General features: G+C 37.8%; 2 protein-coding genes across 2 annotated transcripts in view; one reads left to right on the top strand and one right to left on the bottom strand.

Moving 5' to 3' along the window:
- LOC134800663 (zinc finger protein OZF-like) overlaps window positions 1-18,979 on the top strand; it is a 208,160-nt gene that overhangs the window by 102,471 nt on the left and 86,710 nt on the right. The window lies entirely within an intron of this gene.
- On the bottom strand, window positions 6,312-9,199 carry LOC134800888 (gastrula zinc finger protein XlCGF57.1-like). The gene has a single exon (XM_063773424.1). The coding sequence runs from the start codon at window positions 8,971-8,973 to the stop codon at window positions 7,261-7,263; it is 1,713 nt and encodes a 570-aa protein (XP_063629494.1). The 5' UTR covers window positions 8,974-9,199; the 3' UTR covers window positions 6,312-7,260.

Genomic DNA, 18,979 nt, shown 5'->3' with positions numbered 1-18,979 from the left:
TTCGTGGATTACCAGAAAGCCTTTGACTGTATAAAGTGGAACAAACTTTGGGAAGTCCTGGGCGAGTTTGGTGTCCCGCAGCATTTGGTTGCGCTAATACAAAACCTGTACGACTCTGGCTTTGGAACGGTGAGGGTGGAGAACACAACATCTAGTCGTTTCGTGTTCCAGAAGGGCGTTCGACAAGGCTGTATCATATCCCCGATACTATTTAACATCTACGGAGAGCACATCATGCGACGTACATTAGAGGACTGGGATGGAGGTGTTACGGTGGGTGGATGCAAAATCTCTAACCTCAGATATGCGGACGACACCACACTCTTTGCCTCGACGGAATCCGAAATGAGAACATTGCTGGACCGCCTTGAAGACACAAGCCGAGAATACGGACTAACTATCAATAAATAAGACAAAAACCAAAATCATGATAGTTGACAGATTCAATACCCGTCAGTAGGGTTGTAAAAAATCGGTTTTTTTTTCTGACTTGAAAAAAAACATGAAAAAAAACCGTGAAAAAAAAACCGTTTTTTTTCTGGAATACGTTTTTTTTCAAAAGTATGAAAACTACAAAATTTGCAAGGCAGTTAATACTTTTATACGGTTGTTTTAGACTTTATTTTAACCATTAAACCAATTTAATTTAACAACTTTGATTAATAACAACATAAATGAAATCTGTAGTGGTAGTTATCGCAATTTACTGTTGGCAACACCAACGCCTCTCGTCGCCGCATCGGGGAATTCAGGGATTCCCCAAAAATTACTTAGTTTTAAGTTACTTATATAAAATAAATCACGAAAAACCGTTATTGTGGCATATTTTTGGTCATCTGAAAAAAAACCTAATTTAGAAAAAAAAGCATGGTGCCAGGTTTTTTTTCATGTTTTTTTTTCATAAATTTGAAAAAAAAAAAAACATTTGGTTTTTTTTCTTTTTGCAACCCTACCCGTCAGCAAACAGACGCCCTTAACAGCTATGAAATAGTTGAAGAGTTCACATACCTAGGCGCTGTTCTGAGCAACAGGGGCGGATCTGAGGCCGAAATCAGACGAAGAACCGGTATGGCAAAATCGGCAATGTCTCAGCTGCAGAGAATATGGAAAGACAGGAATATTCTCAACAAAACCAAAATCAGAATAGTTAGGACCCTTGTCTTTCCCATATTTCTCTACGGGGCGGAAACCTGGACACTGAAAGCAGATCTTCGGAAAAAAGTCGATGCATTTGAGATGTGGGTGTGGCGGCGCATGCTCCGAATACCCTGGACGGCACGCCGCACTAATGTATCCATATTAGCGCAGCTCAAATTGGAAAAGGAACCTAGACTATCCACCATCTGTCTTCAACGAGTACTAAGATACTTCGGTCACATAGCTCGCAGAGACCCTGACAACTTGGAGAGACTTGTGGTGATGGGAAAGGTGGACGGCAGACGGTCTAGAGGACCAAGTCCAACGAGATGGTGTGACCAAATATCCGCCCAGATGGACATCACACTAAGCAACGCTTTCCACAAAGCAACCGACAGGGAGAAGTGGAGGGCTGCCATAGGAAAAATTAGTAAGCGGAGTCACGATCCTCAGCAGTGAGGGACCGACTTAGGGGTCATCCATTAATTACGTCACACGTTTAGGGGGAGGGAGGGGTCAAGAAAATGTGACATGTTGTGACATGGGGGAGGGGGGAGTCACTAACATTGTGGCGTCACTTTAACTTCATCAGTAACCGAAAATTAATTTATATTTTTTTATTCGCTGTACAGTTAAATAATGAGTTTTTGGAAGTAATTTTCGTTCCTATTTGGTTTTGTGTTATAAAATGACTAATATTTCATTTACCAAAAAAATTTTTTCATCCAAAAAAATTATGCCGAGTTACTATTACCGATTTCGTTGAAAACAAAATTGCCTAAAATGTGACGTCACACCAGGTGGGGAGGGATTTGCAAAATGTGACCAAGTGTGACAAGGAGGGGACGAAAATGTGGGCAAACAATACATTATTTATGTCTTCAAACTATATGGGAAACAATAGAGACCCGATAAAACTTTATTAGCAAAATGAGTGTTCGTGAACAGTCGTGTCGCCGCGGAGGCGTTCGAGCACCACGGAACAAGCCATCGCGAGCTGTTCCCTGGCGCGGGCGGCGCTGCCCTCCGAACACACTGGAACACAAATTAACAAAACAAATTATTATTGCACAGCACATATTTTAGTAGGTATTAATGTATTTTAATTAAATATCTGAACTTTCCCTTGGTTCCCTGCTGGGGTGTGACGATAAAATTGTGATCGAATAACCACAATAAAGAATAAAAGCGTTTTTGTTCATTTTAGGTATCGTTAATCCTTTGAAGTAAAATTAAAATTGCAAGAAATGTCGATAGTTTATCGATATGGCTGCAGCAAGGTGGGCCACATTGTTAATCGTACACTAAACAAAAGTGGTCCCAGTGACAGCTCGATTCGATGTTATCTTTATAGTATTATTTATCTATGAAGGGTACGTTCAGAAGAAAAGTAAAGGCCCATCCAGACAGGGTGATCAAATTGACAATTTGATCAGAAAAAAAATTTGCGTCATCTCATCTAGCGTCCAAACCAGAGTATTATATCCATAAATTACGTCATCGTTTTTTGATCCCCCCCGCCCCTAAAATCATGCTTCGAATGACTCCGTTTCCTCCTACGTCGTGCTACCATCATCCGATATCCAGACTATTCCAGACCCCCTCACCCCTAATTTGAAATGACGTAATTTATGAATAGCCCCTAAGGTCTCATTTGCACGCGCTATTACAACGCGCGTTGAAAAGCGTTTAAATGCACAAATGGATATAATAAAATGATTGAGTATTTATTCACACGATGGCGGTGGCGCTTTTTAATCCTTTTATCAAGTGTTGTTGGATTTTCTACTTAAGCGTTGGTCGATAAATCATATTCAATTGCAGTCCAGACGGGATGATCAAATCGACCGATTTGATCAGAAATAAAATTGACGTCAATCCTACGCAGAGTTTTGGCGTAATATTCCCTATTTAACAATAGAGAACTTAAAATGTATTATAGTGCTTACTTTCTAATCTGCCGTTGAAACCACGATGCTTTAAAAAAACTTGTAAATGTTTGTCACACACTATTTGATAATGTAATGCCGGCTACATACGTAACGATATATCGTAGCGATTAAACTGTGCAGTCCAAGGCCCCTACGCTGTCTGTTCTCTTTGACGGCGCAGCAACTAGTATCATTTCTCTCTTCTTGCTCTTTCAAAAATGCCGTTTGTCAAAAAAGGACAACAATACTGTTGACAAGATGGACTTCAAATCCAGGTGTCCCCTTTTTAGGTAGACCCAGGTTGTGTATGTGTGCGTAAAAACGTATATGTGTGCTCTTTTAGGGATGTGAAAAGTCGATTTTAATCATGTTATATATCGATAAACGCCACACAGCGGAACGCAATATCGATTAATTGAAGCTTCAATATCTTCGTTAAACATTAACATAATTGAAATGCTAATGGATAATGAATATATTATAATATAATAAAATAATTCAATTATTGCGGAACACCTATTTTAGTAGGTATTTATGTACTTTAATTAAATATCTGAACTTTCCCTTGGTTCCCTGCTGGGGCGTGACTATGAAATTGTGATCTGATAACCACAATAAAGAATAAAAGCGTTTTTGTTCATTTTAGGTATCGTTAAACCTTTGAAGTAAAATTAAAATTGCAAGAAATGTCGATAGTTTATCGATATGACTTTATCGACATGGCTACAGCAAGGTGGACCACATTGTTAATCGCATGGTCTTCTATTCCCAGAGTGACACGGGCCTACGTCACAATAACATTGCCACTTTATTTCAACATAACATGTTACATGGGTACATTATAGCTATGGTTAATAAGTTAAAATATTTCTCTATAATTTTATAATTTTCATTTATAATGTATTTTATCTTAAATTTTACAATAACACGTCATTTTTAATTATTCGTTAGCAATATCTTCCGATTCACGAAAGAAATTTCAGACGTTCGGGTAATTCTTTTATTACTGGCAACACAGGATAGCGCTGTCACATTTGACAATTCGGATCTAGATAACTTCATGCCCTGACCGTCATCCTTGTCGAACGCGTGTTAATTGTTATTTCCTTCTCGCTCAGTGTCAGCAGTCGCAGTGTTTTCCAAACTTTTCACGTCGTAAGCTTGGTAATTAATGTGTAACTGTGAATTAGTTTTATAAACGTTTGTCTTCTATAGATAAATAAAGTTTAATTTAATACATTAGAGTATAAACAGAATTACCCGAAAGTCTGAAATTTCTTTCGTGAATCGGAAGATATTGCTAACGAGTAATTAAAAATGACGTGTTATTGTAAAATTTAAGCTAAAATACATATAAATGAAAATTATAAAATTATAAAGAAATATTTTAACTTATTAACCATAGGTATAATGTACCCATGTAACATGTTATGTTGGAATAAAGTGGCAATGTTATTGTGACGTAGGCCCGTGTCACTCTGAGAATGGAAGACCATGTTTTATTAGACCATGATCGGCATCCACACGCAACGATAAAACTGTGCAAACGCATCGACAACGATTTTTCTGATATAATTTGCAACTGTCACCGATCAACGATAATCGACAACGATTTGTCATACACACGGCAGATAAAACTGCGCAAATCTGACTGCAAAGTTTTATCGCTACGATTTATCGTTACGTGTGTGGCCTGCATAATACATATTATACTGCAAAACGTAATTCAAGACCAAAAAAAGTTAGACAATGTTGCCACTGCAATAATTTGTTTGTAAAATAGTAAATTCATCTTGATAAATAATCACGCTAAGATAATTTATTTATTAGTAATTTTACTCCTGCAATTTAAAAAAGTACTTTTATTTACTTATTTTTACATAAATACAAGACGCGCTAGTAAAAAAGTGGCAACATTTCTTACTTTTTTTGGTCTTGAATTACGTTTTGCAGTTTAGTTAGTGGTGACTGTTTAAACCGCCTTGTTTTATATGATGTCTGAATTGAATGTACGAGTAACACGCATTATTTGCTGTCGAACCAAGAAAAACATGGGCATAAATATGTAGGCCACTCATTGTTAACACAGTTCGTTTTTCAGAGCTTACCTACTCGCCATCAGGGATAAATTAAGACTTCATAGAATCATAATTATTGTAACGAAAATAAAGGCCTTGACCTGTCAGTAGGTAGGTAGGACTGGCTAGTGTAGCAATGGTAAGAAAAAGAAGTAGAATGGAATAATACGTTTTATTTAAGGATATACATCAATTAATTTACAATCAATTTTAGTAATTATAGTGGAATACAAAGTCACTCTTTAACTTTATATTTCCAAATATATTTATTTTATATTTGATTTGCGCATCCAACTCAATAATGAATACTTACTTACTACTGTGGCGCAACGACCCGAAGTGGATCTTGGCCTCCGACACCAAAGACCGCCATGCTACTCTGTCCAAAGCCGTTTCTGTCCAGTCGACGGCGCAGAGTTCGCTAAGGTCTTTCTGCACTTCGTCTCTCCAGCGGTACCTAGGGTACCTATAATTAATGGTGGTACAGACAGAATGCTGTTGGGGCTGCCTCGCTGCTTCTATGCCATTATGAGAAAACGCACAGCATCTCAGATGCACCGATTGAGAAACAGCTCCAACAGTTTTCTTACCGAAATCGGCCAGAGGCTTGATAATCCCTTTTATAAGTATCGGGCCTCAATGCATGTCCCATTCTACCGGATGGATAAATGACTGTTAATGTTGATATTTATTATAATATTTCATGAATTTTAATGTCAATGAGACATTATCTATGAAAATGGACCTTATTGTCGATGGCGCTTACGCCGCACAGCGCCGTGCGGCATTGTATTTATATCGGAGCATAGTTAATAATGGCGTAAGCGCCATCGACAATATGGTCCCTTTTCATATATAACTTAACAAATAATGTATGTAATGAAATATAAATTGTTTTGTCAATACTAACATAGTGATTATTTTCGTATTTTTTTTTATTACTCGATAACTATACATATAATATCAATTGAAAAGTATGTCGTAAATTAAGTATATTAAATCTAACGTTTCCCTAATACTTAAAATATTATGTAAAACTAAAACATACTTACTAATACTTAGTAATTGTTATTATTTTTATTATTTTATCTCTTTGACATGTTTCCTTTAAAACAAATATATTTTAGTAATATCGTAAATTAAGCTAGTTTGTATTGTAATTTTAAATTTGTTTCACTGCCTTATGAGCCATGTTGCTTGAATTAAATGTATTAATAATAATACAATAGATAAAAAGAAGAATACCCCTTCCCAAATCTCCGCCTGCGGCATTGATCCCATAACGCTGGCTGCGTTACCTCTCTGTTTTGCCAGCGATATGCGCTGGGAGAGGTAAGCGCCAGCCCTACGGTCTCCCGAGACGTCGACCAGCCGTGTCGACAGGTCCCCCATGAAAGTCCGCATGTTCATGTCCGCCGACGAAGGACCCATTGTCTTCACTGCAAACTCATAATCTTGCAGTAAAGATGAGTATTTGCGGCGCTTGAGTAGTTGGGCCTGTTCGGCAGCAGCGCCGGCCTGTGCGCGGGTACCCTGGATGTGGGACTGCGCAAAGGTGTCTTACGAATGTAGCGTCCCACACTAGAGGCCTACCCAGTCTTCACGGTACCAGTGTGGCTCCGTCCGGTCAGCTGCCATTGTCTCTCGCCATGCCTGAGGGTTCTAAAGTAGCAGGCACAGAAAAGGTAGCAAGCTACCGCCGGACCAAACCATTAATGGTGCCGTGGCGATATAAACGGCCGGCGCTTTTGATGCAAGAGAGACCATTACTCGATTGTAAATTTATCATTTTTTATCGAAAATAACCATAACCGATTATCGGTTATTTTTCGGGCATCTGTAACCGAAACCTTATGAAGTTTGGCCAGTTATTGCATTTTAGTTACTGTTTGGGGATCTACACTAAGATATTTTTCCACATAAGGTATTTTTAAGACGTATTTAAATCGACTCGTGTTTGCAGTGATTACATTAGTACACGGGAGCGCGCGGAGCTGTAGGGGGCAGCACAGGATTAACTTTCCGATTTAGGTCAAAAGGCAGCATACCCTCTAACGCTTCCCTACAAGGCTTCTCTTCCGCGTGTATGATCTGGTGTCTTCACAGGTGCTGTTTCAGGCTGCACTAGTACTCGCTATTGCTACGTCTATAGGCTTCGTCCCTGTATGCGTCTTCTGGTGTCTTACTAGGGTTGATTTATAACGGCATTTGTAATCGCAGTGGCTACATTTAAATGTCTTCCCCCCAGTATGTTTCATCTGGTGTTCTTTGAAGCGTGATTTATGACTGCATTTGTAATCACAGTGGCTACATTGAAATGGCTTCTCCCCAGTATGTTTCATCAGGTGCTTCTTTAAAATTGATTTGAAACTACATTTATAATCGCAGTGGCTACATTGAAATGGCTTCGCCCCAGAGTGTTTTAACTGGTGTACTTGTAAGGATGATTTCCATTTGCATTTGTAATCACAGTGGCTACATTTAAATGGCTTCGCCCCAGTATGTTTCATCAGGTGAATCTTTAAGTTTGATTTTACACTACTTTTATAATCACAGTGGCTACATTTAAATGGCTTCGCCCCAGTATGTTTCATCAGGTGATTCTTTAAGTTTGGTTTGAAAGTACATTTATAATCACAGTGATTACATTGAAACGGTTTCACCCCAGTGTGTATCATCAGGTGATTCTTTAAGTCTGATTTCCGAATGAATTTGTAATCACAGTGGTTACATTGAAATGGCTTCTCCCCAGTATGTATCATCAGGTGATTCTTTAAGTTGTATTTGAAACTACATTTATAATCACAGTAACTACATTGAAATGGCTTCACCCCAGTGTGTATCATCATGTGATTCTTTAAGTCTGATTTCCGATTGCATTTGTAATCACAGTGGCTACATTGAAATGGCTTCTCCCCAGTATGTATCACCAGGTGAATATTTAAGTTTGATTTTAAACTACATTTATAATCACAGTGGCTACATTGAAATGGCTTCATCCCAGTGTGTATCATCAGGTGGTTCTTTAAGTGTGATTTGAAACTACATTTAAAATCGCAGTGGCTACATTGAAATGGCTTCTCCCCAGTATGTATCATCAGGTGATTCTTTAAGTGTGATTTGAAACTACATTTATAATCGCAGTGCCTACATTGAAATGGCTTCTCCCCAGTATGTATCATCAGGTGAATCTTTAATTGTGTTTTCAAACTACATTTAAAATTGCAGTGGCTACATTGAAATGGTTTCACCATAGTGTGTATCATGAGGTGATTCTTTAAGTCTGATTTCCGACTACATTTGTAATCACAGTGACTACATTGAAATGGCTTCTCCCCAGTGTGTTTCATCAGATGTTCCTTTAATTGTGATTTTTTACTGCATTTATAATCGCAGTGGCTACATTTAAATGGCTTGACTCCAGTGTGTATCATCAGGTGATTCTTTAAGTGTGATTTGCGCCTGAATTTGTAATCACAGTGACTACATTGAAATGGCTTCTCCCCAGTATGTATCATCAGGTGATTCGTTAAGTGTGATTTGCGACTGAATTTGTAATCGCAGTGGCTACATCGAAATGGCTTTTCCCCAGTGTGTATCATCAGGTGAGTCTTTAAGTCTGATTTAAAACTACATTTGTAATCACATTCTGTACACCTAAAAGGCTTGTCTCGAGTGTGTATCGCTTGGTGTTTATGTAAATCACTTTCCAACAGAGTAGTGTAACTACAGTGACCACAATTAAAAACGTTGTCCCCAGAGTGACTCTTTAAATGAGTCTGTAAACTTGTCTTGGAACTAGTTGTATACTCACATTCATCACACATAAAATTTGTACACTCATGTTCGCTTTTTTCGTGCTTTAACACAAGCGATTCAGTTTGAAATGTAGAACTACAAATATCACCTGTAGCTTTTTTTAACCCGGTCGACAAATGCGTTTCTTGTATGTGTTTTCCTAAAGTAGACTTGTTTCTGAAATTCTTGCCACGATGTTCGCGACCGTATGGTTTATCTCCACTGTGAACGGTCGTGTCGCCACGGAGGTGCTCGAGCACCACAAAACAATCCATCGCGAGCTGTTCCCTGGCGCGGGCGGCGCTTCCCTCCGAACACACTGAAACAAATTAAAACAATTTAAACTAATTCTATAGCGAGTCATTTAGAAGCAGTTTTCGTTAACCTCGTGCCGCCCAATGTACCCTAGGATGTACACTTAGTTTCGATGGAATGTCAACCTTAATTAAAATCAAAGTAGGTAGCATTTCATGTCTTGTAATATTTCCGAACAAATGAAATTCAACCTAATTGAAAATACAACAAGATTCTAACTTCCTTGGCTATAATTTTGTAGCATCGTGCCGCCCAGAGGCTGCGTATTATTATTGTGTGTCTTTTCCATATCTGGGGACCTTGGGGTCCCGGACCTTTGAGAGGCGTACGTGGGGCCGAAGCCAACAGCGCAGAGGACCTTTAAGACAATTTAATCTAAAAGCAAGGGATACACGTGGCGGATACCATCCCCGAGTGCACAATGTGATACATCCGGAGATGGTCCCCGCCAGGTACAAAGACTATTGCAGGGCAGCACTTTTGTGCTGCGTTAGGATCTAAGGTCATAGGTGTGGCTTGTATCGTACTATGTGCAGTAGTATCGTAGTGTCGCAGTACTCACCCGACACGCAGTCCTCGTCATTCGCCGCGTCTGACACCTCCGACTTGACTGCCTGCACCTCCACTACAACAACAACTCTACTTCATGCCGTGTCTTACATTACAGTACAGTTGTATATAACATTAATTAAAGACTCGCATTTGCGAGTGTGAATTGCCACGATAGAGTTTGGTACATTTAGACAAAATGCTTGAGTCAATCAAAAGCACTTATTGTACATGTATAAGTGTATTTGTCCCGTGTCTTATATTTACCTGTGGCTCATAAAAAACATGTCATAATGACACACTTTGCACAATTGCAATAAAATATACTAATTCGTGAGTTCCTGTAATATTGGGCCAGCGATATTGTGATGTTAGAATAAATTTTCAGCACAAGAGAAGAAAAACATCAAATAGAAAACAGTATGAGTCTAATAAATTGCTTCATCGACGCGACCGCTACAGACGCACAGACAGCTATAAACAATATCTGAACAAATTGAAGTCTGACATCCACTTAGTCTAGTTACTTGTATATGAAGCAGGTACTCACGCGACAGCGGGTCATCCTCGTCGCTCGCCCCGTCTCCGGCCGCTGTGTGGATGTCGCCTAGAGTAACCAACACTAGATTAAACCCCATGTACCGTGTACTTACGGAGATCAAGTTAACAGTGTAACTGCGAGAAACATTTTTTGTAATAAATAAATAAGACAGAAACATAGTACAATGACTATCTTATAATCATTTGTTTTCCTTTCAGAATATTTATTGTTCATTTTTAGTAATTCACAAAAATCTTACAGAAAAGCCTAAAAAGTCCAATATTGTTATTTTTATACAGATATTTTTAAAGTTTAAAGTCATAATGTATTGTTTGTCATATTATCATTAGTCCTAAACCTGAAACTGTTAACTTTTCAGGGTTGATAGGTTAGTTTGTTTTATGGCAAAGAAGTTACGCGTTTCTGAACCAAACAAAGTATGACTAACGAAAATGCGGACAAACAATACATTATGGCGTTAAACTTTATGGGAAACAATAGAGACCTTAGCCAACTGCTACCTAGTAACACTTTCAAAATCTGTCATTAAAACTAAGCACTCACACAACATATCATCAGCTGCCCCATCTTCATCCAGCGTCTCCGGCTTGACCGGGGGCTCTTCACCTGAGGCAAGCATACAAGTTTATAAGCAACAGACTAGTTTAGGCACAAGCTATTCTAGCCTAGTAAGTAGGTACACATTAAAACTATTACCCAAGGTATAATAATATACTCCGCCTGGTACTCTCTTCCGACCACGTGACTGACACAAGCCTACGTCATCATGCGACAGCGCTATATGATAATATGCAATAGCGCTATACAAAGTGGCAATGTTATTGTGACGTAGGCTTGTGTCACTCTGGGAAGAGAAGACCATGTTTTATTAGACTATGCTATTACCCCAGTCTGGCTTGCGCATCGATTACGTTAGGACGCGTTCCTGTTTACCTTATTGTAATACCGGGTTTTTTTGTTTTGCTAAGAGTATTATAATTCCGAGTGAGTAAAAATGTATTATAATGACTTTAGTATTGATAATACGTGAAAAACTAAGTTAATTAGTCGTTTCTTTTCGTGTAAACACAATATTAGTGGTTTTATAGAAATACCCTCAATTTGTGATTATGAGTGATTCGGGCGAGGAAACGGCCCCGCAGCCGGCCTCGGGTGCCGAGATGTCCCCAGAATCAATCAGGAAGGTTATCATGGGCTCCAAGGGGTCCGTTCCTCAAGGAGATGGTGAGATTGACTTGCAATGGGATGACGGAGATATGAATGTAGGTAACCAACGCGCCGCGGTACCCGAGCCGGGTTCTCTGCAGACCAGCGACGCGATAAGCGACGGTTAGAGGTGGATGAAGGTGGTGCTGATGATGGGTTTACGGTCGTATCTAGGAATAAACGTAGAGATATACGTCGCTCGATTAGTCCTCTACCGAAGTCTGATGATATTATCTATGAGGTTTCAGTTAGCTCCAAGAACTTACTCCCGAAACAATTGGGATTTGCAAAGATATTGTTGAGTCATAATGTGCAGGGTGTCTTAAGCGTAAAATATAAGAGTCCTTTCAAATTACTGATCAGATTTAATACCAATATTAACGCAAACAGTTTTTTGGAGAGTGAAGTTGCGAAGAAATATGAGTGGATTTGTAGAAATACTAATGAGTTGCCATTCTGCTACGGGGTAGTCAGAGATATAGACTTTGATGTTGATGAAAAGGACCTAAAATATATTTTTGTGTGTGACTCAGATACAGAGATTCTAGTCGTCAAACGATTAAACAAAAGAGATGAGCAGGGTAAGTGGGTAAAATGTGAAACTGTACGTATTTGTTTTCGAGGGTCAATCCTGCCCCCTTAAGTTAAGGCGTATGGATGTCGTATGGCGGTAGACTCGTATAAATACCCAGTCACGCAATGTTCGAAATGCTAGCGATTTGGCCATGTCAGTAATTTTTGTCCATCCAAGGTACATTTTTTTTTTAATTTATTTAGAACACAAACAGTCATAATAAACATATTACATACGTTGTACACAATGTACAGAAACTGATAGGTGATACAAACAGACCTGGAGGTTCATTAAACACAATATTAATAAAATAAAAAGGTAGGTAAGAACAACGTAGGTAGTAAGTAATTTAAGAATACACAAATAAGCATCCAATCTCAAGGAACAATGAAAACGGGCCACGCTGTGTAGTAATTGCCACACAAACAGACCCATCCCCAATGCCCCTGAGTGTGCAGTATTAATATATGTCGAAATGAATTGCTACAGTTAGGAATTAGGTACTAAAAGAGTTTACGTGTTACAAGCATTTTTAGACTAGACAAGGAATTATTAAAAGGATCAATATCGAACAAATGTTTATTATAGAAACTGGGGACTTGTCTGAAAAAGGTATGTCTAGCATAGTTCTTACGAGAAAAGCTCACATGGAATAAAGATCTAGGTCATAAGGGGAGACGGACGAAATCTGTCCTAAATGCGGAGAAAAACATGAAAATTGTGAAACAAAGAAGTTCCAAAAGCTTATGTCCCGCATTTCTAAACGAGAGATCCATTCGCATATTCATGGGGCAAAACAATTGTACATATAAAGTAGCCTTAAAAAAATCAACGAAAAAAAAAACAGAATACTGATGTAAGCAGTGGCTTTCAGACCAGAGAAACTCCGCTAATGAATCCGAATCCCCCAGTACTTTCAACTGGGGAATCCTCGAAGCCTTCTTATTGAGATATATGTACTGGGGCTTCAGTTAGTAATTTTAATTTTGAAGAAGAGCATCCTGAAAGCGACTTAGACGAACCCCAAAATAAGAATATTGGAAGCAAAAACAAAAAAACAAAATGACAAAAAAAGCCGCAAATCGAGGCGAAGAGAGAAACATAATATGAGTGCCGATCAAACATCCGAAACAGAAAGTACCCGACCTCCAATTGACGTAGTCCCCGTTCAGCATCTCGAAGAACTCGCAAAGAACGAAAGTCCTTAATAGATAGGTTTTTAGACAAGATAAAGGAAGCAATGTCAACCGAGGGAGATCTTGAAAATATAATTAAGGTATTTATGGAATTTATCTGGAGCGAGGTTAAGAATTTTGTTCAGAAGTATTTCACTATAGAGATGTTGTTAAAGCTATACGAAAATCACAATAATGGACAGTAACACAACAAAAAAGGATTTGATAAGCATCTACCAATGAAATGCTAACAGTTTAAAACCTAAAGCTCGAAACTTTGAACTATTATATTACCACAAGATAAAATTCATATTATGGCATTTGTGAGTGAGACTTGGCTTTCTACTGAAACTACTCTCAAGTTTAATGGATATAAGTATAACGTAGTAAGAGCAGACAGGTCCGATTCTTATGGAGGCCTGTGCGCCATCATACACAGATCAATAAAATTTTCACATAGACCTTTATAATGTAACGAATCCTCGAATGCAAGTCATGATTATTGAAATATTTAATATCCCTGGCCCTAAACATATTATATCGATATATTGCCCTCCCTCCGTAACCACTAATCAGCATGATTGGGACTCAACCTTCAGTTTTGTTAAATCAGAATGTCCAATATTTGGTGATATGAATGCTCATCACGCCCTATGGTCATGTAAATCCGATCGGAGAGGAGAGGCTGTGTACAAAGCTATGTTTGATAATGATTTCGTGTCTAAATGATGGGTCACACACTCGCATTAAATGGGTTAATGGCAGCCTGCAGACATCTTCACCTGACATCCCATTCGCTTCAACGGACATTGCTACTAATGTTAGCAGGCAGACTTGTTGTTGCGAACTCTTTAGATTTTTGATAGATATTTAAATTTGTATTTTTTTATGATTCTTGACAATATGTCACTCTAAAATAAATGGCTAAACGTTTCGTACATATTTTCTTTCGGGCTATATTTTCTTTTATTTCCTTCATCTGGCGACCGTTAAATATAATGGAAATGTTGCATAAAGAACGAAGTATAGCCAGGAGGCTATTCACAACCGCAAAAAACGATATTGAGGCTAAGTTAGAGTCGACCGACATCGACGAAATCACCGCGGCCTTTAACAAGCTCCAGCTTCGAGCCGATTCCTTGTTCAACGTCGACCAACGTATGGCTAAAAACGGACGAGATGACTGAAGATGAAATTTACGAAGACTGCATAACCAGGGATAAGTATGAAAGCGACTGGGAGCGTATAAAAGTCATGTACGACAACGTTTCCCGGAAGAACGAACGCAAGAAGAGGTCTCGCAAGTCTAGCGGCAGCGATGAGTCGAATAATACAGATAAATCTCATCAATGTTGTGAGAAGTCGGCATGCAGTTCTGCATGTCATTCAAGACGATTCCGTCTACCGAAATTTGAGTTACGGAAGTTTGACGGCAATACGAAAAACTGGATCGGTTTTTGGTGTCAATTTCAGAAAATCGACGACGACGAATCAATAGACGACGGAGATAAGTTTCAGTACTTATACCAATGCACTGTTTCAGATACTCCAGCGCGAGAGATCGTCGAGAGCTTTCCGCCGTCGGGAGCTAACTATAAGAAGGCTGTTGAGCAACTGAAGTCCAGGATTGCACGTGACGAAATGTTGGTCGACATTTATGTGCGTGAACTGCTTAATCTTGTATTAGCACAAGCAAAAGGTAATACTTCCTATAAATTAGGCCACTTATACGATAAATTAAATACGCAATTACAAGCACTACAAAGTTTAGGTGTCACTATAGATAAATACGCTGCTTTACTTTTCCCTTTAGTTGAGTCCACCTTGCCCGAATCTGTTTTACGAGCATGGCAGAGGTCCCACGTACTTGAGGAGAAGAGCGACGATCATCTGAACCGGCTTATGCAGTTCCTGAAACGCGAGGTGGAGTCGGAAGAGCGGATCCAGCTTGCGCGTAGTGGGAGAGCATCGGGTGACAGTTTCACGGCTGTTAATCTACGTACAACGGAATGTGTACGATAGCGCCATGTTGCTTTTAGATGATACTGACAACTTGCCGAGCTCTAATTGGCCGATCGTCGCCTAAACGTCACTTGTCAGTGGTTGTCGCCCATGTTTGTTGAAAACTTTGAACGGTTTAAATGATTTTCAATAAATAAATTGCAATAAAGTGTTGATCGAGTGAAGTTCTTGTACTTATCCTCTCCGGTTTTTTTTGTGATTCATCCATCACCCAGTTCTGCAAGCATTTATGCATTGTGCAAAATGTATTATCAGTGCTGTGTGTGTAAAACTTTGCGAAAGGACGCTTTTACTTTGTGTGGTGTTCATCAATAAATAAGCAGATGGCTGGCAACACTGGTGCGCATGATGGCGGCCGCTGTGTTACGGGCGCTCTGTATGGACCGAATAATAAATTGTTTTATTTACCTATAATCAATATAATTCCTCTAAAAGTAAACTAGATTAATGATGTTAAGTGAACATCACAAGTGGCGACGAGGTAAAACCGTGAGTAAGTACCTATGAAATTCGCAAATTGCAAATTGATGAAATATTGGCGCCATATTGGTTTGTAAACAGGGCCGACGATTTGCAAAACGAACGCATGTATATCAGAACAAAATAAAGTACAAAACAATGAAATCGTGAGAAATACAAGATATGAGTGACTTTCAGATGCCTGTAATGGGTGTAACTCGGAGGCGTCTGAGGATTAGGAAATGGTGTATGGTTCTTTTGGACATTCAACCAAATAAAGTACATTGGTAGATGACAAATGTTGAATTTTATAATACAGTCTGTTGAAATAATAGAGCAATTCGTCAAAATTAATTTGATAATATAGAAATACCTAAGTATATGGAAATACAATACAAGATTAAGTTATAACTAAAAGTTATTTTTCTTTTTAAAAGGGAAGAATGGATAATTGTATCAAATATTAGATTCCTTATCTATTTCATATGGTAAAATACAAGATGTTCTATAAAATAATAACTTGTATTTTGTAGCAGTTTCTGTTTCAAATACTTTTTTACATTTTATGCAAGAATACATGTACCTATGTAGTTGCCTTGCAAACTATAAACGATGTACATATTCACCAGCAAAATATAAATTTACTTGTTTCCATATTTCCAAAAGGTCTAAGTACCTGCTGTAGGTACTGCATAGTAAAGTCTGTTTTGTGCTTGGAGTATGATGGTCAAACTAAGAACATTTGTGTTGACCTTTAACAGATCTCATGTAAACATTAATGATTCTCAAAATATACTGGCACAAATGATATAATTAATTACAATGTTTGTCATCTAGGCTATTCAATTCAAGATCTATGAGCGATTGCAGTGATTGTGTGTACATATATATGTACATAAAATGCCAACAAGTTATTGGCTTAGGCTGATGCCGAAAGTATGATGTTAACAACTTGTACGCCAAGTTGTAATACAAATACAACATCATAAACCCCATAAAATGATGGGAAAAAAATCGTTTGAAACGAAAAATGTCAAAATGACTACTGGCTGTTGCCGAAATGATGATGTTAACGATTTGTACGCCAAGTCGTAAAGGATAACATCATCAACCCCATAAAATGATGGGAACTAATGGTTGATCATGAATCAACAAGATGGTTAATGGGAAATTTCCATACCTACATATATTATGATGTTAAGGAACTCATACGGTTGAGTTTGCAAAGTAATAGCAACATTTAATGATGTAATAAATAATATACTTAATACCATGAGTAAATGGAACGTAAAGAAGTGAATGTGAGTTGTATTGTACTTTATTAGTTCTTAACAAATCCTGTAATGTGAAGCTGGCAAACACAAATTTGTTAGTAACATAGAATAGAAAAACTACTCAACCTTTCTTTGGGTGCTAGTTCTAGCGTAAGAAAAAGACAGTATGATTTTGTCTCTCTATGGTTGAAATGAGACAGTCCCTGGCTAAACTATCTATAGTACTATAGAGTCCATTGCTACTGTCAGATGTCACAGATGTGTCACTTTTGACACTTGACAGATAGAGATTGTTTCAGAACAATGTTGTGTGTTTAGTTAAATGTTAATAAATAAAAGTAATGTTCCAGATTAGATTCAAGACAATATTGAATCTACTAGATTCTTATATGTACTCCAGGAATGTGTAACTGTGCTCGTTACAGTTTTGTGGCAAACATGGACTAACAGGTTGTGTAAGTTTTCAGGTTTCTTGACCATCACCAGATTTTCCAAACTTACGGAGCAAAATGTAGATATTGGATGTTGTTGCAAGTGTTAAAATCATGGATATGTCACAATATGTCCTAAATATAATATAAAAAAGTATAGTTTAACACATTCAGACTAGCAACTAAAATAAGTACAATGTTGTTAACTATATAATTATATTTGCAAGACGTCTATATAGGTGTTGTACGACATTTTCGAAGAAATATCAGTGACCAGAAATGGAGACTGGTTTAGCAGCGTGAAGTATAAGGATCTCATCACATATGGTATGTTACGAGCCATGTTTGGAAAGTATATTGTACAACCCTAAATGTCTGGAAATAGGGTAAGTGTAAGTAAAAGAAAATCTCAATGAAGTTTTGATTTAACCTAACTAGTGACTATGACAGAACTGTCAAATCATGAATGTCAGTGATTCAAGTCACATTGTCGAAATCAAAAACAAATTGGACATATCGGTATTCATATTTTGGACTTGTATCGTTTGCATTTGTAAAAGTACTGCTTTACTGCCTGCCTGTATATGAAATAATAAATACATTAGGTCCGGTGGTATAAAATCATCTTTTGTAAGGGATTATATGTTGTACCCTTATTAAACTCAATAATTCATGAAAATGTGTACATTACAAAGTAGAAATGAATATATGTGGTAAAATTATTTAAATGGATGTCAAAACAAACATCATTAGAATCCCCAATAAAATACATTTTTTATGGTCATACATTTATGCTTGTTATGCTATTTTAGCAAAACACACCCTTACAAGACAAACCATCCTACCAAAGCTGTTATCAAGCAAAACTGATTTAAACAAAAAAAAAAAAAAACCTTTTTTTTTCTTTAAGAAGTTATCTACTTAGTCTAAGTAGTTAGACTAAGTAAATACTCTTTTGGATGAGATCATCAGAATAAAATAATTACCTACCCAAATAGGTATAAACACACCCATAGCGTAACAGATGAATTTTCTGTATTTCTCTTACAGGTGACAATGCCAAAGATATGTTGGAATATGCGGCTGACAACTGGCTACGTGCTAAACAGTCCATTTGGGATGTGATGCAAAACCATGTGCGTTACAGTATATCGCTTGTTCAGATTTCTGGCGAAAGGTCTGTGGAGTCCTGTTTGGTGTTTCCAAAGTTTGGTATTGGATTCTTTATTAAGTAAATAACGATACGACACGACATTGTATATATTTATATGACCAGACAACTGATTAAAATTTACAAGTTTAGATCATATTCATACACGAGTACCTATTAGGCAACAAAGGCAAGTAGTAAATAAACAAGTTTTGTTAATAGATATACCAACACAGGATTTGGACCAGATATTCAGCATATTAATTCCTTACTACATAAGCTTTTCAGTGTTACACATCTGTAAAGTGCAGTCATTGT

The sequence above is a fragment of the Cydia splendana genome, chromosome 20, assembly GCF_910591565.1.
Source record: "Cydia splendana chromosome 20, ilCydSple1.2, whole genome shotgun sequence".
Classification (NCBI taxonomy): domain Eukaryota; kingdom Metazoa; phylum Arthropoda; class Insecta; order Lepidoptera; family Tortricidae; genus Cydia; species Cydia splendana.
This window is presented reverse-complemented; position numbering and strand designations above follow the sequence as displayed.